Raw genomic sequence first — 19,499 nt, 5'->3', positions numbered from 1 at the left:
GTCTTGATGGCTCAGGCAGATACCTCTGTTTTGTCCATGTCATGCTACCCTTTCCTTCTTAAGACACCTCTCATCAGAGCAGAATGAACCTGGCAGTGACAGTAATAAAGAGCTCCATCTGTGCCTGGCAGGGAGAGGCAAATGAACCAATTAAGGTCTGTAGAAGTTCCTTCTTTCACCTATTAGCAATGGCAGCCGTCATCTCCGTCATGATGAAACGAAGAGGCTGCAGGGGTAATTAAATACCAGCAGGGGCCTCAGGCAGACCTAATAATTCTGTGTAACCAGCCAGCCAGAGAACATGTTGCTTAAGGAGTACAAACCAAAAGTGAGAAAGATCACATAATGCAAATAGACATTGAGATAATTAATAGAGCTGTGTAAAAAATGACAAAGATAAATTCTGTGACTACCAATGAAAACATCATTTATTAAGCAGTAAATAAGGTTTTTTCAGCTTAGCCATCACAGGTTTTCATTCACATGCTTGCATACAGTTTCTCTTGTGGTGTTCTGCCACCTGCTGGAGACAACGTGCTATTGCAACCATAATTTCACTGTTCCGTTAAAAGCGGCAATAAAAGCAGACAAAGGAGACACAAAACAGCAGAAGAGAAATGGCAAAAACAGAGGTTTTATTTATTTAAAATGTTGACTACTTTATAGGTTTATTAGGGATCTGTTGTTTTTCTGTCTGACCGGCTTCCTCATAGGTAGTTACGTTCCTAGGGCAACCCAACAAAGCTTCCTCCAAGAGGATCATGGGAAAAAAATCTGAAAATTCAAGCAGAGGGAGTTTCGAACTTTCACGATTATTTACCAAAAAAAAGGACATTTTTGGTCATTACATTGCCACTAGCGCAACGAACGGGTTTGCATTTAGCCTGTGAGTAAATCCCATGTCTTTAAAATGCCTAAATTATAATTTAAAGCACCAACTCAGGCCAAGGCGACCTAACGCATTTAGCTATGTAGCTAACTCTATAACTTAACGATTATTCTCTGGTTCTGCCTCAATTAGTTGTTATAAGGTGGTATTCTTGGCGTCTGTAATTGTGTCTAAATGGATTTACTGGGATTAAATAGATGTTCCTTTTACAGTTAGAATTGGTGCTGTTAGTAAATTAGCATAAAAGTGATTTCTTTCTTATAAGCAGCTGTTCTTGAATGCACTTCAGTGGAAGAGTACTGATGCTGTCTCTGAACGATGGAGCTGAAGCTGGAGGTTCTTCTGTCATCAAGCATCAAACGAAAGAAACCATGGCCACGATTCTGCTGGCTCGGGCAGGTAACTCACAATACAATGAAATCTATTTACTAAAGCTGAGATAGTATTTAAAAATGACAAAATAAAGTACAAATACTGCTGTATTTTGTTTTTAATAAAGTGACTGTAAACATTTTTGTTTTACTTTAGGAAAAGGAGTCTGTGTTTGTGTTAGATGACAGGCGGATCAGTGAGATCAACATGGTGTCCGGTCGAACCAAGAAGAAGACACCAAAACTTCATCCATTGCTCAACAATGTGGTGACAATGGCTTCCTCTCGTAACGGTGGGTTTAGTGGGTTCACTGAAGACTCTGAAAGATGGCCACCTCTGATCTTCCATCCTCACATCTCTGTTTGCTTACCAGGGTTGTGGCTCTGTGGACTTCTCATGTCAGGAGAACTGTTTCTGTGGAACAGAGATAAGGATTTGTTGAAGACTGCCACCGCCGTCCCTGAAGTAGTTCAGATGATCACTTCATCTCAAGGCATAAAATGGATTAATTAACAGAAAAAAATGCATACTTTTTTCCCTTGAAACCTTTTAATCACAGCAATACATTTTAAATGTCTCTTTGCATTTTACAGGCACATCTACAAAGCTCTCTCTCCAAGTTTCATGTGATGGGATGCGTGTCCTCTTGTCAGCCACTAGTGGCAAAGTATTCCTGTGGGAGTGCATGGATTCCAGGGTTTTGGCAGGCCTGCGGGACGGCCCCGTTGAAGGACACTGGGTGCTCATACAGGCTCCTGTAGACACCATCTTGCCTTCTTCAAGCGACAAAGAAGCATCTCAAACCACCATCTTTGTCAAAACTGAGGTTTGTAAAGAGACTTATATACATGTTTTCTTTTTTAGAATTTTGTTGTAGAATATTTCTCATTCAATCTTCCTCTAAACTCTTACAGGTAGTAGGTGACATTTGTTTATCAGCGTTTGTTTTCACATCTGGAGAGAACCTCATCACTACTATACTTAAAATTCAGTGGAAAGAAGGCCAATCTGTGGGGTGAGTAAACCGTTCTTTGTACCATAAAGAACTTTCAGTGGAACATCACGTTAACTTGAGACATTTTTCTATATAGTTTTATGCGTTATAGTGTTCACTGGGTCACCAAGAAGTACCCTTTGCCCCGTCTAACCCCTCCATGTCAGCCAGTAAAGTCCAGAGGGGCTTTGGTGCCAGTCTTCTCGCCGGATGGCCAGCTGTTAGCCATCGTCCTGAACCAGAGAAAGCCTCAGGTGGGTGTTTCTTAAACATTGTAATTCAATTTTCTTTGCTTCCCTAATTTTCAGAACCGTCAGAATGATTTTTTGTAACGTTTCTTGTTCAGGCTACGCAGGTACTTTTTGTGAGCACACAGAATTTCATCTCGATATCAAGTAGTCTTGGGGGATGTGGGTGCAAGAAAGTGGACATCCCATCCAAGTACATAAGGTCAGAATACGTGCAATTTAAAAGAAGAATGGATGTTTTTCACTGTGAATCCTGACTGGTATTCTCTTTCAGGTCTTACTGGGTTGGCAGTGTCAGCTGGTCACCTGGAGGACTTTTTTTAGGCTGCATGTTGAAAAGAGGCTCTCTTCTTGTGTTGCTTCGTCTTGGGGGACTTCTCTCTCTGACAAGCTCTGGCTGCAGTGTTGACTTTGGTCCTGCACACTTTTTGCCCTTACATCCACTTGTCACTTACAGGTTCATCTTCCTCTTAACACATTTTAATATTTGTTTTTCTGATTTCATCTACAAAATGTATCTTAAGCGTAAATGAGGTATAAATCCAGTGTGAGTAACTTTTCTTTTTTTCCTGTTTTTCTGAAGGCCGCCAATGTCTGCACGTAAAGGTGAAGCATCTTTGTCGAGCTCCAGCATGTCGGTGCGCGACATCTTAAGGCAGCGGTATTCTGTGACCTGGCATCCACGGCTTTTTTATCTCATCGTATCTGATGGTTACATGGCCACAGTTATGAGATTGCCAGACAGGCCTTCCCCTGCCCTGATACTAAAAACTCTCCTGAAAGACATACGCAAGGATCTTGAGGCAACTAGCTGCAAACTAGATCGATCAAAGGTGATTTGACTTAGAAACCTTTAATTTGTCTTTTAAAAAAGAGCTTTTTTTGGGTCTTTTTGAGATGTAATTGACCTTTTTTTGGCCTTTTTGTGTCCGTGTTTACCGCTTTAGGGTTATGTGAAGGCGTGGCTGGACTCTGTTTGCTACTTGAATCTGGACAGCAGCTCTGAAGAGCTCAAAGCCACACTCCCAGACCGGCCAACCATGACAGACTCCATCATTTCAGCTGCAGTCACTAATGGATCTAAGCTGCCGCTCTTCTTGCAGAACCGACCAGGATCGGGTGGAACTGCGGAGCTTCTTGAAAGCGTGCAGGTTTCTTCCGTTTTATATTCTAGTCATTTAGATGCTGATTTGATTTGATGGATTAATACTCTCTTTTGTGTGTTTTTCTAGGCTCTCTTTGACGAGGAGTCTGATTTAGATGGAATTCCTGCTGGTTCTCATGTCCGGGACAGAGGTTGTTTGGAGTTTGCTTCGATGTTTGACACTCTTCATGCCCTAAAAACCCACAGTAGTGAAAAAATCCTCTCTGGGCAAGTTTATGACCAAGATGGTGAGGACATTAAGAAGAATTCCCTTCGTCGTGAGCTCAGAGAGATCCATAGCAGGCTGCTAACAGTGTGGGCTTTTGGCTTGTCCCTGGGAGATGCAGTGGAGCATAGAGCTCTTCTGTTAAAGCATTTGCTTTGCTGTGTGGTTCAGTTTGCAGCTTTACTCCACTTGATGCCCGATCCCACTTGTCGTTCGGGAGAAAGTAATACCTTGGCTTTCACTCGCCTCCTGCACCTCATCAAAGCTCTTTTATCTTTCCTTCCTTGGGATAGTAGCCCTTCAGAGGGACCACGCTGCTTGAGGCTAGTGGTGGAGTTCAGTAAATGGATTGTACGTCTTCTGCTGAACCCTCACCCCGACTCCCACCTGACTGGCACCTGTCAGGTTTCTTCCCAAAGTCTGTCCAGAATCATTTTCCTTATTCAGATGATCTCTGACTCTCTTGACACGAGTTACACCTCAGAGCAAAAAGCTGTCTGGTCTTCTGAGGAGGAATCCCCTTCTCAGCCCCAGGTGTGGCTCTCAGATGTATATCACGTTCATTTCCTGCAGGAGGGAAAATGGCCTCAACTTGTTAAACCAAGACCTTCCATCAGGTAAAGGCAGTCTGTCTGAGATCAGCCATGAATAACAGGCAAAGAGTTCTATGAGATTATGAGATTCCAATCGTAAATTTATAATTCTATTTTTTTTTTTTTTTTAATGGCAGACTTTTAGGAGTGTGGCAGCTTTTGTATGATGTCATCCAAAAGTATGCAGAGGAACTGAACACCATTCAAAGCTGTAACGGTTTAGAGGAGGAAAAGCAAAGGCTGGCTCTTATTATGTCTCAGGTCCAAACATCTTTGCAGGCAACAGGAGAAAAGCTGGGGGACGGCCCTGCACTGCTGAACTGTCAAGGTTTGATGGACAACTAATCATTTTATTATGAAAGTAAATGATCTGATTTAGGCAGCATAATAGCTTCAACAAAAGCTGCAAATAGAAATTTCTAAATTTACACCACCAATTTATTAATAATAAAAAAAAATATTAACTATAAAGAAATGAACAGACTATCAAAATAAAATCCAAATGCATTCTCTGTGTTATTTTGCATCATCTGTCAGATTTTTAGCAAACAGATAAAAACCCATCGATTTCTTTAACATAACTAACACGTATATACACATTTTAATAATTTCACTCCCTTTTTTTTAAACACAATGACGACAAGGCTAATACATGTTCACTTTAAGCAACAAATTAAGAAACAAAAAAGCTGAGTTTCTTGCAGAATGCTTAAGCTTTGTTATTTACCGACGTCCATTGAGATATTTTGAAAAATGAAATTATACTAATTAGATTAAAGACCAACATGAAAGTAAAACTTAAGCTGCAATAGACAGATTTGAAAACAGTCTGGTAGATTTTCACAACTTCTCTTGTATGTAAACATGTATGTGGGTCATTGGAGATGTCTGGGATTATTCTCCACAGCTGGAATTCAGTGTGGCCAAGCACATTTTGTTTGATGTAAATACAGTTTTATTATATATTACTGGTATTTTAACTCCACATCCAGGTGAACATCTCTTCCTGAGTGGCCTTTATCAAAAGAGTGCTCATGCATGGCGAGTACAAATCTCTCAGGAGATCAACAAAAGTAAGAACTTTTCTGTTGGCTTTGAATGTTTTCTACTTTGCAGTCTTGTTTGGCCTGAAAGGATCAAGTTTTTCTTTTTCTTTCATTCTTTGAGGCTCTTATCGCAGCGTCTTTCAAGAGACGCGGCTTTGTCTGGCACTCCTTTATAGTCTGCTATCACAGTACCAACTGAGAGAAGCGCAAGAGATGGGAGACCACATGGCCCAGCTCATTCTGCTCCGATCTGGACTCCAGAAGACGCGTGGGACAAGTTCGTCATATCATTTATGTTTTCTATTTGATTGCCTGAAGTTCAGTATATAAAAATAAATCGAGGCAGTTGTTTTATTTCATGCAACTTTTTCATCTAACAACACCCTTAAACAGTAAATGCTCTAAATCATTGTCCAGACACACAAGCCAGCATTCCATCACAACATTTGACAATGGGATGAGCATTAATTGAATTTTGGAACACAAATGTCCCCTGTTGATCCTGATATGGTAAATCTATCCTGCAGTTAATCCCATTTATAAAATATAATTTGTTCCAGACTAGCGAATAGTAAACTTTGTGTTTTTAATGAATAAAATAGTTCATAAAAAAAAACTAACACATTCAAGTAGGACTTTATTTTAGAATACTTTTGTCACAAAGTTATCAAAGGTTTTTCTGACCACTTGCTAATGAAATTGACTTTAGAATGATGTAGAAATGCCGATAATCTAGAGCTGTCCAAGTATCTAATGTGATATGCGTTAATTCAGAAAGCCACCATTATAAATTCACAGTAAAGTAGCAAAAATCGAACATATTCTTTTGGTTCTTTGCAGCAGGTTCTCTTCCTTGCCGATGGATACCAACAGACCTTCACAGTGACGCAGCCTCTGCGGTGGTTCAAAGCCTCGGGAGATTCATGGCTTCCTACTTCACCAATCAGTCACTTTTCATTCTGCCTGCTCACAATGTGGCTGTGCTCCCCCCACTCCATCTTCCTCACGGTTATGCTTCCAAACAATTTGCACCATCTCAAAAGCTAAAATTCTTTTAGGGATTTTAAAAGTCATAGTAAAATTTTCTCTTAGGCCCAGACGTTGGGCGTTTGGTGCTGCTCTGCCAGGAGGAAGTGGCCAGAGCTGTCCGACAGCAACATCTGTCAGAGGTTTGGACAGTGGACTATGCCCAGGATCTGCTCCTGCTTGGCGGGCTGCTCCCTGAGGCTGTGTGGATGGCGTATCATCTGGGAGACTGGAAGACTGCCGTTTCTCTGAGCCTGGCTTATACCTGCTACGGGTCAGAAAAATTCAAATTCAGTCGGTGAGTTTAAAGATATTCTACGGAAGGAACAAATGGATGACAATATGGTCTGTGTTTTCATTTTCTGTTCCTCAACGGTTTCCTTGGTGACAGGCTCAGGAGAAAGGATTTCCAACTGCCAAAAGCTTTGACACCAGAAAGCATTTTTCAGGCTGAGCTGGAGTGTCTTCTGAAATCGGACTCTCAGGAACACGCAGATAAAGGCAATGAGAAGAGCTTTACAGGTAAGACGGATTTATCATCTTTAAAAGACTCCTGGGGACAACTATCTAACTTTTGTTGTTGTTGTTGATTCTCCTAATTTTGCTCCTGAAGAGCCTTTGGAAGGAGAAGACTGGGACTTGTTGCAAAGTTCCATTCAAGAGATTTTGAAAGCCTCTGTCATGGCAGGAGTCGATATTATTTCCACCTTCTTGTCTTCCTTGCTGGACGCAGCAAAAGACATGTGCTCCTCTCTGCCTGCTTTGGTGCCTGCTGGGCTGTACCTGCCTTCCCCACCTCTGTATTGCCCACAGCCCTCTCCCAACACACAGGTACTGCTTAAAATATATTACCATAAACACATTCACATGTGTGAAAAAAACAAAAACAAAAAAAAAAAACTTTTGACTATTTGGGAAACTCAGGACCCATGGGGAACGGCGGGGCAACTTCCGGAGGTTGCATGTCGCCAGAAAGTGTCTGGAGTTCTCCAAAGACTGTTGTTGCTTCTGAGATCTGCTTGTTGTTGCCATCCTGCTGCCCAGTGGTACGTCAGTCGGCTGGGCCGTGCCAGACACATCCTTCACAAGGTTTGTCCCTACAAGGATCACTTATTTAAAGAAAAAAAGAAGCAAAAAGTCAAAGAAAACTTCAAAATAATGTCAGACCAGGCCAAAATTAAGTTTGATGATTATAGCTGGGCATTAAACACTTTGATTTCTCATATCTATTCTTGTTTCAGATCAAAAAGAAGTATGCGTATCCCTCTGCTGCAGTGGAGGAAAAGAGTTTTCCAGAGGAGCTGATGAAGCTGATAGCTCATGGTGGATACTTCAAAAGAAGGGCCAAAAAAGACCCCCAGTTGGACAGTGACACTATTCATACTATTGGTAATGCATCAGTTGTATTGATCAGTGATTAAAGTAATCAAAAATCTTTTTGAATGTTTTACAAATTGAATATATTTTTGTTAAAAGACTGTTTTAGGGAGCTGTGTGCTTTATGCTGGATGCTTCATGTCAGGGATCAGCTCTCCATTCACTGCCGAAGGTTTCAGCTTTCCAGACGGCATGATGGAGATGAGCAAGTACGACATTTGTGTTTTAGACCCTCACATGAGGATGTGATCACCCCCCTACAGCTGATCAAAGTTCACAATTGTTTATGTTTTTCGGTGTTTAGTCGGACTTGGATTCGCTGTCTGTGGACGCTCTCCGCTGGGCCCGTCGTCTTCTGCCCTTCTCTCACTTCCTCAATGCTGAGGAAATTCTTCAGGACATAGTGCTCAGCCTAGTCTCAGACCTACCTCCTCTGTCTATGGTGGCATTCCCAATCAAATTAAACTTGTAGGAAAAAGTTAAATGCACATTTGTCATCATTAGGTTTTTTTTTTTCTCTTACAGGTAGCAGACACACTTGTGGAAACCTTCCCAGAGGAGGAAGAGTCTGTCAGCGTACCTCTGAGGGAGAAGTACAACTCTTTGCTGCAGAGACTGAGGCAGTGCACTGTTCTTGGTACAGTCAGTTTCCTAATTTAACTACATATGAAATTGTTACAGAGGAATAAAGCTGATGAAGTTAAGGGAACGAGTAGTGAGAGCTGCAATGATGTCAGAAGTGAGCAACAGTTCACTGCTTTAAAGATGCTTTGACAGGATACAGAGAGAAGAGCTGTGGTTTGTATGAAAAGGTCGGGAGTGGCAGGGAAGTACATTGGAGTTGTGCAGAACATGTATAAGAGCTGGAAGATGTGGTGAGATGTGCTGTAGGTGAGACAGAGGAGTTAAGATGGAGGTGGGAAGGCACCAAGGTCTAGCTTTGAGCTCCTTTTTGTTTCTATGGTGGACAGATTAACAGATGAGGTTAGACGAGACTCTCTGTGGACTGTGATGTTTGCAGATGACATTGTGATCTGTAGTGAGAACAGGTGGAAGAACTGCTACAGAGGTGAAGGTTTGCTCTGGAAAGGAGAGAAACGAAGATCAGCAGCAGCAAGACATGGAATCTGTGTGGAAATGAGAAGAGTAGGAGTGGAACGGTGAGATCACAGCAAGCAGAGGAGAAGAAGGTGAAGGACTTTAAAGTTACAGTCAACTGTCCAGAGGAATGGAGAGTGTTAGAAAGAGGTGGGCAATCATTGGAATGGGTGGAGGAAGGTGATATGACACAAGAGGATCAGCAAGAATGAAAAGAAATATGAAGAAGGAGTGATGAAGATAGAAAGAATCAGGAATGAATCCATCAGAGGAACAGCTCACGTTAGATGTTTTGGAGATAAATGATGAAACCTTAAGTGAAGAGACAGTGCTAATGTTGGTAAAAGAAGGTTGGAGGTACCAGGAAAGAAAGCTAGAGGAAGATGGATGTAGTGAAAGGAGGGCATGAGGATTGAAAATGAGAGAAAAATAAAATCCTTAAAATGCAGAAAGTTCAGTGATTCAAGCTCAACAGTTTGTATTCGAGTATCAACTTTTAGATTTCAATTTATAGTGTAAAATCTAAACTGTTGTCTATTTTTTGAGTTGTTAAACTCAAAATTTCTACCTAATAAGGATGTTTTTTTTACTTTAAGCTGCGTTTTTGAAACCTTTTAAGCATTTTTTGTTTCTAAAAGGCATTGTGATCAAAGCGTTAGTTTGAGGTGATCCTTTCGTTTCCCTGTTCTGTAGATGGAGTTGAAGAGGAAGCAAATGTGCCGATGACGAGTTTGATTCAAGGAAAACTCAGACAAAGAAGGAAACACCTGAAGCGATTGCAAAGACACTTGACTCCCCCCGTGCTCCATTTGTGGGAGAAAGAGGAAGACACGGAGAGCAAATGCGCCACAGGCACACCAAGGCAGCCGTCACTGGGTACCAATCAGGGAACCTTCAGTGACTGCGAGTTCCAGCCAGCGTGCAGTGATGCTGACACAGCAGGCAAAACATCTGATACAAACTTGTCTAAAGGACATTCCAGATCCAGGTAGTCAGAAAGTACAAATGCAATCATTGTAAGGTGTATGTGTGTAATTTATTCTGTTGTTTATTGTTTTTTTAGAAGCAAAAAAGCAAAGAAGAAAACAGAACAAATCAAGACGGATGTTAAGATTGGTAGTGGTCAAGATCAGGGTCTCAGAGAAGCCAGGAAGAAGGAGCAGCTGCTCCAACCAACTGTTGGGTCCTGGGAGTTTGAGCTGGAGGATGACGAGTATCTTCATTTTCTGGAGCTCTTTCTAAGTTATGTTTTAGAGAGGGGTAGCTGTCTTGGAGTGGACTCTGGCAGTGAGCTGCCTTTGCTGAAGAGCTTCTGCTCTGAGCTGAGGGAGAAGGAGTTGCACTCTCTGAGTTTTGATATACTTACCACCATTCATCGGCGTCAAAAAGAGAGGAAACACTCGGGCAGTGATGCACCACTGTTCAGAGCTGGGGCTTGCTACAGGCCTTTAAGTGAAAGTATAACTCCTGAGCTGCAGGCATCGTCTTTGTGGACTGAAGCTCCTGGATCCAGGGACTGTCTCTCTGTCAGTTCTCATTTTGATCAGAGAAGCCCACAACAGAGAGGTCTGTTTGGCCTCTGGAAACAAAACTCTGCATCTTTTAGGAGGGGGGATGGATCAGTTCTTAGTTCTGAAGCGAGCCCTGCTCAGAATGCTTTTACAGCAGATCAGCTCCCAGAAAATCTCCCATTTGACTCTTCAGCATCTGTACAGACTGTCTCCGACTTACAGCAGGGCCTAGATCCCAAACTGGAGGCTCGGTTTCCGAAGCTCGGCAGGCTGCTGGAGTGGATGGTGCGATGGGCCGACAGAGGGGTGCCGTTTGGGCTCCGTGACAAAAAGAAGAAAGAACAAGGGAGAGGAGCCGGGGACGGAGTGATGATTCGTGTCAGGGCTTCAGCACCTGCTGTTCTCACCTCCCTGAGTTTGCTGGAGTTGAACGCGGTGCTGGGGACCGACCGTTACGCCTCCCACATCCAAGTTCCAGAGGTGCAGCTGACTGTGTCCCCTGTGCTGCAGCCTGGGGAGGAGAGGAAGCTTGAGAGGGAGAGCAGTGTTGATACAGGCTACCCTGGATCAGCCCACAGTGCTCCAGATCAGGATTTTCATCAAGAAAGCATCAGTGATGGGTAACTAAAACAGTTTATTTATAAGAATACCCATAGCAAGATTTATTTGGATACTTGAAAAGGAAACCTAATTCAAAATTCAAAACAAGGCTTTGTGAGTTTTTTTTAATTGATCATGTTTTAGAACTCAAAAAGGGTTTGAAAACACACATTTCATAAAATTTAGAGGATCAGAATGGAAAGTTGCTTGCATGAGAAACAAAGAAAAACCATCTGTTTATTTTTTTTATATTTAATGAATTAGTTTCTTTGACATCCACAAATTGTACTTTCTAATTTCCTTTTTAGCGATCCTCATACAGATGAACCAGAGGAACATCCAACATTTCAGGCGAACCCTCCGCCTGCTGACCAGGATGCTGCCAGTTCACCACATCTCACTCCTGATGATGACTTAAATCTTACTCCAGAAAAAGAAAGTATGCTACACATTTACTTTGGTTGTTTTAAGCTGATGTGATGGAGACTCCTGCAAAAAAAACCATCATTCGAATGTCGATTATTTCTAGACGAAGGCGGTGACAGTGAATGTTTGGGTTTGCCATCGTCCGGTCCCAGAGAAGACGACACTGCAAACAGCTTTTCTCCTGAAACTGTAATGACCAGATCTTAATCATATCAGTTTTTGCCTGTCATTTAGGCTGTTCGAAAAACAAACACTTTTGTTTTTTTATCGTCCAGAGATTAAAACCGGCAGAGATTGACCTGTCAGGAAAGGCTGAAGAAGTTCCCTGTTCCTCCATGTAAGTTTTGAGTTTAATTGAATTTTGATGAGTGTAGGTATGAAGCCAAAAAAAAAGAAGCTTGTTCTGGCTCTGATAACTATGGATCTGCTGATCCCCCAAAAAAGGTTTTGCCTTAAAATTTTATTTTTAATAACTTACAGTTCCTCTGGTCATCCAGAAGCACAACCTAACAACCAACCTCAGACTCTGGTTCAGGCCAGACCTCCTGATTCAAACAATCTGCAGCGCTCAGATCCAGTGATCGATCCTCCAAAAATCCCGCCTCAGACCCCCACAGCTGAGGAACCCACAGTAGATTCTGCGACTTTAAATCTGACGTCAACTCCGTCACCCATGAGGCAGCTTCTGGGTCAAGACCTATTCAGACTGGTTCAGGTAAGAACTAACACAAGAAAGAATTGGACTTAGCATTTTAGCTCTCACTTAAAATGATGTGTTCTGTGTTTTAGCACATCAACTACTTGAGTCTGCGGGAGGTTATTGGAGCTTCATTTTCTAACCTACTTGCCCAGCAACCGTCTTCTGTGGCCCAGCCTGACATGACCTGCTTACTCCCTGATATATCATCATCTGCCACCAGATTTATCCCCGACCAGGATGCATTACCTAATCAATCTACAGTCTCTGCAGCAGTTCAGACACCTGTCCCAAAGCCAGGCTGCAGAGACCTCAAGAATAATGATGCTGGATGTCAGTTTGCAGCACTGACGACCACAACATCCTCCGCAGCCAACCAGCATCAATCCAACATAGATCCACAGTCCAATGTCTGCATCAGTGGTGCTGAATATCAGGTATTTCATCTCTAATTATAAAAGTTTCCTATAGTTTCAACAAAACTTACTTTTTTGCTTGTTTTTTTGTTGTTGTTTTTTCAGGAAATGCAGCCACTTTCTGTGCAAGCAGAGTCCCCAGATGTTCAGCAGATGGAAAACAGGAAACGAATCCCCTCTTCACAAGGACTCCTGGCCACCACCAACACCAGGCGTGCAGTTCAGAGCACGCCTGTACCTCTAAGCTCTCATGGTGGTGCACAGAATGATTCTGCTCCTCCAATGTTAGGTCTGAGGTTGCTAAAATTCTCCAGCCCTCTGCTGTCCCAGCACACCTCTTCACAAAATCCACCGGCACCTCAACCACACGCATATCCCACTGCAAACCAGGAAATCCCCAGATCTTTTCAGGCAAAGACTAAACTTGACTTCAACAAAGGGAGGGAAGACAGAAATACATTTTCATCTCCAATAACTCGCCCATACAAATCAACTTCCAGGACTTTTCATCCCCAAAGTCACAGTTCCCCGCAGCTCCCTCCTGCTTTTCCTGCTCATACACCTTCACCGTTTCAGGGACTTCGCTTGCTGCAGCTGCAGCCACCTCCACATCACAACATCACCTTCCCTAAATTACCACTCCCATCATTCTCTAGACCTTCTGCACTCATTCCAGTTCCAGTGACGGAAACGCCTCCGATCAAGCTTCTGCAGATCAACCGTGGGCCCAAAGTGGTAAGCTTCAACGTTTAGGAATTCACCTTCTTTACATTCTGGTTCGACAGTTATATGTAGTTTTTTTGGATGTACCACAGATGGTACCCCGGCCAGTTCCCTCAACCCATACGACCCGTCTGATCTCTAAGGAAGAGTTGCAGAATTTAGGGGTTGGGCAACAGGAACTGGAAAAAACTGCTCTTCAGTTGCTCAGAGTTCAAAAATCTCCTGAAAAGCCCATCACCTCGTCCAGCTGTGCCCCCAACAAAAGGTAAAGCTACTTTAACTTATTTTCTGTCATTTTTTAATTAAGTAACCTTAATATTCAACTGATCGTGTGTCATTTAAAGGCATAAAAGAAGAGAGGAAAAAGCAAAAGGGGGGAAATCTGAGGTCACGTTTAGACCAAATGAGTCTATCATCCCTACTCAAGAGGTAGAACAGTTTAGTCCTATAAGTTTGACCCATTTTTCTAAATGATCTTTACATCCATTTTCTCAATCTGTTTAGACTCCAGCGTTGCCTACAAGTGAGGAACCTGCAGTTGTTGAGAAAATCCGCTCTGATCAGGACATCCCAGGTGATTATTTTCGTAAGTTTTGAGTAAAATTAGATACGTTGTGTTTTTTTTCCAACGTTGGTTATCAAGAAAAAAACAGTTTGAATACAAATATTTTTGACTTTTTTTACGCAAATCTTTCGGTGACCCAAGAGTAAAATGTGTGTTTTCATTGAACATAATAAAGTTCCACTTAAACTGTTGTTGGGGTTTCCCTCTTAGAACCTACAGTTGACTCCCTAACCGGTCAGAAACTGTTGGGTAAGATCTTTTCCACTTCAGCTGAGCTCCAAGCCATGGCTTCCACAAGTAAGCGTCCCCCGGAGTGTTATGACGTGTCCACCAACACAGACTCGGGTCAGTCACCAACGAACTTCCACCTCCTTGAAATGATAACCATTTTCTACATTCTTTTATTTTGTTTCCCTTTAAATAGCACACTTTGAAATGTTTGTAGGTTTACTTCTTTTTTTGTCCAGACATGTCAGAATTACGCGGCATAAACGTGACCATAAAATCAGTTTTTGATAATTAAATATTATTTTTTTTTCTTTCCTTAGATTGTCCGCCACAACTTGTGGATAAAGCCATATCTGTCCAAGCCTCTGTGATGACTGGCAGCCCAAAATGTTGGGAAATTTAGGAGAAAACATTCATTTTGTTTTTATTGTTTACATTTATTACAGTAAAATGAAAATCTACTTTTTGTGTGTTTTCCCTTAGCAACAAGTTCAGCAAATTTCCAAATTTTTTATGAAGATCCTGTTCGAGACGGAGAGCAGCAACCATGGCAACCAGAGACGAATACCGTAAGAAAGCCTTCTTCTTTGATGGAGCGTGTTCAAATTCAACATTGTGGCTGCAACTTTTATGTTTTTAAATAGTAGTTTGGGACAGAAAAAGTTATCATTTCTAACTGTAGGTTTTTCTCTCATATTTCCATCTACTTGCTTTTTACCTTAATGCTTTATGCCCCATAACAGTCAACATACTATTATGTGAAACCAGGTTTAGCTTTTGACCTACTTTAAACGAGCTCTTGGACATTTTCTGTTGTTTATATTCAATTACCTGAAATGTTTGTTTGAACAATATAGCGACTTATTGTCACACCATGAACTTTTATTATACATATTTTTTTAAATATTCATTTTTTAATCTATAGAAAAACCTTTCAACAAGCTTCTCTGTTTTGTTGAACATGACTTGCAGAGTCCACCTGGCCGCCAATTTCTAAGTGTTTTAGATTTCGAAGGTGAAGATGGATCACCACGTCCTGCTCCAGAAATACGAGACGTTCCTTCCATTCGACCTTCCTCGCCCACATCTTCTCAGCTTCATGTTCTTGCAACCTCCGTCCTCAGGAATGACTTTTCTGCTGTCCAAATTCCAGATAACTGTGTGCCGCTCACCACTCCCCCAGGTCTCTAAAATATCTTAGCACTGACTAACATACTATAATAGGCAAATGCAAAGCAGTTGGCTTATTTTTCTTTAAACATCTTTCTTTTGAACTAGAAATGCCCGAGGAGTCTCCCTCAGAAAGCAGCTGTGGGTCCAGAAGCGTTTTAGAAAGGGTTACATCCCAGAACATGACAGAGAACTTGCCTGAATCTGAGATCTGCCGAGCCATCAGGAACCAAAGTGGCGTCCGTCAGAACGCCTCGCCTTCACTCCTTTCTGAGGGGTTCTCCTCACGCCTCTCAGTACTGGACGCCCAGCTTGCTGCGCTGCAGAACATCGCGGATCATCTTGAGACGGACCTCGTAAAATCCAGAATGGTAGCTCAAATTGTTTTTTGCAGCGTTTCTTTTTTGGTGTGAGCTTATCAATGGACTCTTGTGTAAAACTATAGAATAGGCCCGCACAATAAATGGCAAATTTATCGTTATCGTGATATCAAGATGTGCAATATGCATATCGCAAAAGTTGGTGAAAATTGCCATAAATGGTCATCTTAAATGTGCTAAAACAATCTTTTGGCATCTGGAAGTATTTAAAGAATCAAATAAATCCATTTATGCATTTGACCAATCGGATGAGCTCCTTTACATCAAAATTTACATCAAATACCAATCAGAAGAAGTCCTTATACGTTAGATGTTTGAAAGACCTATGTAGATGAAGGTCCAATATAATTTAAGTTTTGTTGACTCTTATTTGAATTAAACTGTTGCAGTGAAATGAAAATAATGTATTTAGTTATTTTGCTATTTGTTCATTTATCGCAAGTCATATCGCCATCGCAATATTCATCACTAATATCGTAAATCGCAAGTTTTCCTCATATCGTGCTGCCCTACTATAGACTATTCCTTGTTTGTTGCTGTGTTTTTGTGCAGGTGGTGAACTCCCTGGAAAAGCTTTCCTCACCGAGTGTGAAGCCCACCAAGGCAACAAAGAAAACTGTCAGATTGTCTCTTCCTCTGCAAGGTGAGACCTAAACACCTGATCACTCGTAAAAAGCTGTTATGAAAGCCACAAATGTGTTGTGCATACAGAAAAAATACCTTCTAGATTCTTGTTTGCTTTAGTTCTTGATTATCTTTGACAGCATGGACACAGAGACCTGATCCAGCCTTTTCAGCTGAAATAAATGCATCAGAGCTTGATAAAAACCCTACACAGCATGACGATAAAGACCTGCTTCTCAGTGATGAAGCTGGAGCCTCCTCCTTTCACTCACCACCAGGTAGAAGTCTTTAAATCAGCTTGAACTCACGCTTTTGTTTTCTGGAAACTGACAACTTTTCATGTTTCTTCTTCACTTACAGATAACTTTACAGATGCAGACGAGATATCTCATGAGTAAGCTTAAGTCTTTGTAGACCCTAATATCATTTAACTATACGTTTGAGAAGACGCACAGATCATTTGTTAACTAAATGAGTTTTATAAGTTTGGATACTTCACCTCCTCGTATCTCACAATATATTCCCTCTAATCTAAATCTATAGGTGGACGGATGCTGACCCGGGCCAATCCGAGTTATTTGATACGGTGGAATTGTTAGACGAGCTGCTAAAGGAAGGATATTTATTTCCAACCGACCTGGATTTGTTCGAATCCCAGACTGTGCAGCACAACAGGTACAGCATCAATTCTTTTCCCTTTTTTAGTCCATGATTCAGTCGTTTGTACTGAGGCTGAGAAATCTGACTCCCCCCAGCAGGCAAGACCTGCAGCAGAGTGGCTGGATGTCAGAGGGACAGGCTTTTTCCCGGGAGGACAGGAATGAACTGAGGATATGGATGAGAAGGAAACACAGGGAACGACTGGCTGCATATCAGAAACACAGAGCACGTCTGAGGGAGCAGGAACACAAACCTTACACTGCCTCTCCATCCAGGGTAAAGCTTCTTCTTGAACTGATGTCCGATTATGTGTTTCTTTTATTGTGATCATTTCCATTTGGTTTGTCACTTCTGCAATAGACTCGAGCAGCCTCACGGAAAACCAGAGAAAATGAAGAAAAGTAAGTGTGTGTTTCAGCTCTGTTGAAAATACTTGGCACATCTGTGTGTAAACTCTTCATCTCCATTTGAAAGGCTCACTCTTCTGGAGCAGTACGACCAGCGCATGAAGGAGGCTTGGTCTTTGGCCGGTGAATTCAATCTTCCTCCGGGAACCCAAGCGAGTTCTTCACGCACTGAAGGTTCTCAGGTTCTGTCCAAAAAGTGGTCAACCGCTGCTCCGCTCAGCAGGTATCTTCTACCACAGTAAGGTGATCGGGATCTAGAATTTCACCTTATTGTTAATTATTGATTAGTTTTTACAATTCCAAACATTTTTTAATGGTCATTCTAAATATGTCGAGCTGCTCTTGTGGTAACAAAAACAACCTACAAATTTATGTGAATAGGGATCTCATTTACAGTTGCACAATTTTGAAGTCAATTTGCAGATGGGATGCTACAAAAATCATAGCAACCGTTGTAGGTACGGAGTCTGTGAAGATTTGTGTCTGTAATCCTAAAAAAATATCAATAAAGCAAGAATCAGTTTGTATGGAGTGATTTCTTTTTCTAAGCTTCCAGTTATGCTAAAGTCAGCCTGGGTTCTTTGATGAACCTTGGAGACTGTCGATAGATGTTGCATCTTTTATTGGTGTTATGGTCCTGTAATCAGAAATCCCAAACTGTGATGACATAATAGCGTAAGAAAATCTTCTTACAGGCCTCACAGTGTGTCCGTCAGTGGCAAAAGGGGAAAAGCTCGGCTCCACCCGCAGACACACTCTGTGGAAAGACCGCCTTCAGAGGATCTTCACAGACGACTGGGACTTCATCGGCCTGGTATTGTTTTCAAATCTTTGTTGATCAAAATACTTCACATTTTAAAGGATTGCTAACATCTTTTTCAGTAAAAATGAATTGTTCACTTTGGGATTTTGGGTTTCAGTGACTCTTTTACCAGGGGACCGACTGTCTCAGGTGACGAGACGCGGCATGCTCAGTAAGACGCTCCCTAAAAGTGATGCAGCCAGCCAGAATGAAACCAGAGACGATGGACACCAGGGAGAACCTCGACTGAACCAGACATATTCAAGAGGGGGTGCTATATACAAAAGGATTCACAGGGAGCTGCCTAAAGTGGAAGGGAGAAGAGAATTGGACAGTTCAGGACCTCATAGACCGCAGAGGCTGCAGCGGTCTGACCTTGTAAGAATGTCATTAAACTTAGTTAGTAGTTGCAAATGTTAATGCTCGTCGAACTGGCCTTTACTGTGTTTTTTATTTTGTTTATAATTTCTCAGGTTCTCACAGAGCTTGTGGATGAGGAGGAAAATGATCCCCGTGGAGTTTCAGGGATAGACTGGCTGGACAATCTGTCTGAGAGTGCAGACAGCTGCCTCAGTAAAATAGACTGGGCAGCTATAGAGAGAATGGCTGCTGCAGAAGAGTCAGATGTGGACTCTTAAGCAACACAGGAAGAATAAAATGTCTTGTCAAGTGCCTATACTAATGTAATATGTTATATTTTAATACATTTGTATATATATATTTATTTCATGTATTTCTGTACTTTAGTTTTGCACAAACCCCAATGTTTAAACAGTTAAGTGTTTGCATTTTCAAAACATACAAATAGAGTGACCTTTTTGGAGCAAATTCTGAGCATGTATTTTTAAGCCATTAAACTGTAAATGATAAATTTGATATCAGTGCTTGGCTCAGTTTATTGTTAGGAATAAAGAAGGCATGGAAAGAAGGCGTTTGGTTGGTGACCTTTGACATTGCATGTGCTCTGAATGGCACTTTCTACTGCAGGTTTTGAAGTTTCTTTTTAGTTTTTGTATACAACACTTTCAAATTTTCAATTCACAAAGATGTTTTTGTTCTATGAGATTTCTGGGTCCTCCACAAAACTTAAATGCACTTTTAATGGAGCGGTATGTTTATTCTGATTCACCTGCTGTCTTTAACATAAGCCAATAAAAAATACCATTTGAATTATGTGAAGGATAGGATGAGGTGTTTATCGCAATGACATGACAAACTGAATGAAGAAAGTTATCACATAAGAGAAAAAGGGAAAGATTCTCTTGTAGAAATCAGTG

General features: G+C 41.6%; 1 protein-coding gene across 4 annotated transcripts; it reads left to right on the top strand.

The window, feature by feature from the left end:
- Window positions 1-621: 621 nt before the first annotated feature.
- c12h5orf42 (chromosome 12 C5orf42 homolog) lies at window positions 622-19,098 on the top strand. 4 transcript variants are annotated; one of them, XM_020707668.2, is made up of 50 exons: window positions 622-886; window positions 1,158-1,288; window positions 1,418-1,553; window positions 1,635-1,754; window positions 1,855-2,087; window positions 2,176-2,276; window positions 2,353-2,509; window positions 2,602-2,705; window positions 2,778-2,960; window positions 3,087-3,336; window positions 3,451-3,654; window positions 3,736-4,490; window positions 4,604-4,794; window positions 5,459-5,539; window positions 5,634-5,789; window positions 6,353-6,520; window positions 6,605-6,836; window positions 6,930-7,060; window positions 7,152-7,369; window positions 7,463-7,627; window positions 7,780-7,927; window positions 8,015-8,124; window positions 8,220-8,357; window positions 8,441-8,552; window positions 9,707-10,001; window positions 10,077-11,144; window positions 11,433-11,563; window positions 11,654-11,739; window positions 11,826-11,887; window positions 12,031-12,265; window positions 12,340-12,684; window positions 12,769-13,398; window positions 13,479-13,651; window positions 13,731-13,815; window positions 13,891-13,972; window positions 14,162-14,296; window positions 14,500-14,568; window positions 14,663-14,748; window positions 15,152-15,362; window positions 15,458-15,720; window positions 16,282-16,372; window positions 16,494-16,631; window positions 16,714-16,747; window positions 16,897-17,028; window positions 17,112-17,289; window positions 17,374-17,414; window positions 17,488-17,643; window positions 18,116-18,234; window positions 18,341-18,600; window positions 18,696-19,098. In XM_020707668.2, exons 2-50 carry the CDS (start codon window positions 1,208-1,210, stop codon window positions 18,858-18,860), a joined length of 9,444 nt encoding a protein of 3,147 aa, XP_020563327.1. In that variant the 5' UTR covers window positions 622-886; window positions 1,158-1,207; the 3' UTR covers window positions 18,861-19,098. The 4 variants fall into 4 exon arrangements, with proteins under 4 accessions (XP_020563327.1, XP_020563325.1, XP_020563328.1 ...); XM_020707666.2 differs by having other exon boundaries at window positions 623-886; window positions 1,179-1,288; window positions 17,109-17,289; XM_020707669.2 differs by having other exon boundaries at window positions 623-886; window positions 13,891-13,960; window positions 17,109-17,289.
- Window positions 19,099-19,499: the final 401 nt, after the last annotated feature.

This window comes from Oryzias latipes, chromosome 12 (assembly GCF_002234675.1).
Source record: "Oryzias latipes chromosome 12, ASM223467v1".
Classification (NCBI taxonomy): domain Eukaryota; kingdom Metazoa; phylum Chordata; class Actinopteri; order Beloniformes; family Adrianichthyidae; genus Oryzias; species Oryzias latipes.
The sequence above is the reverse complement of the archived record's forward strand: the minus strand, read 5'-3'. Positions and strand labels throughout refer to the sequence as shown.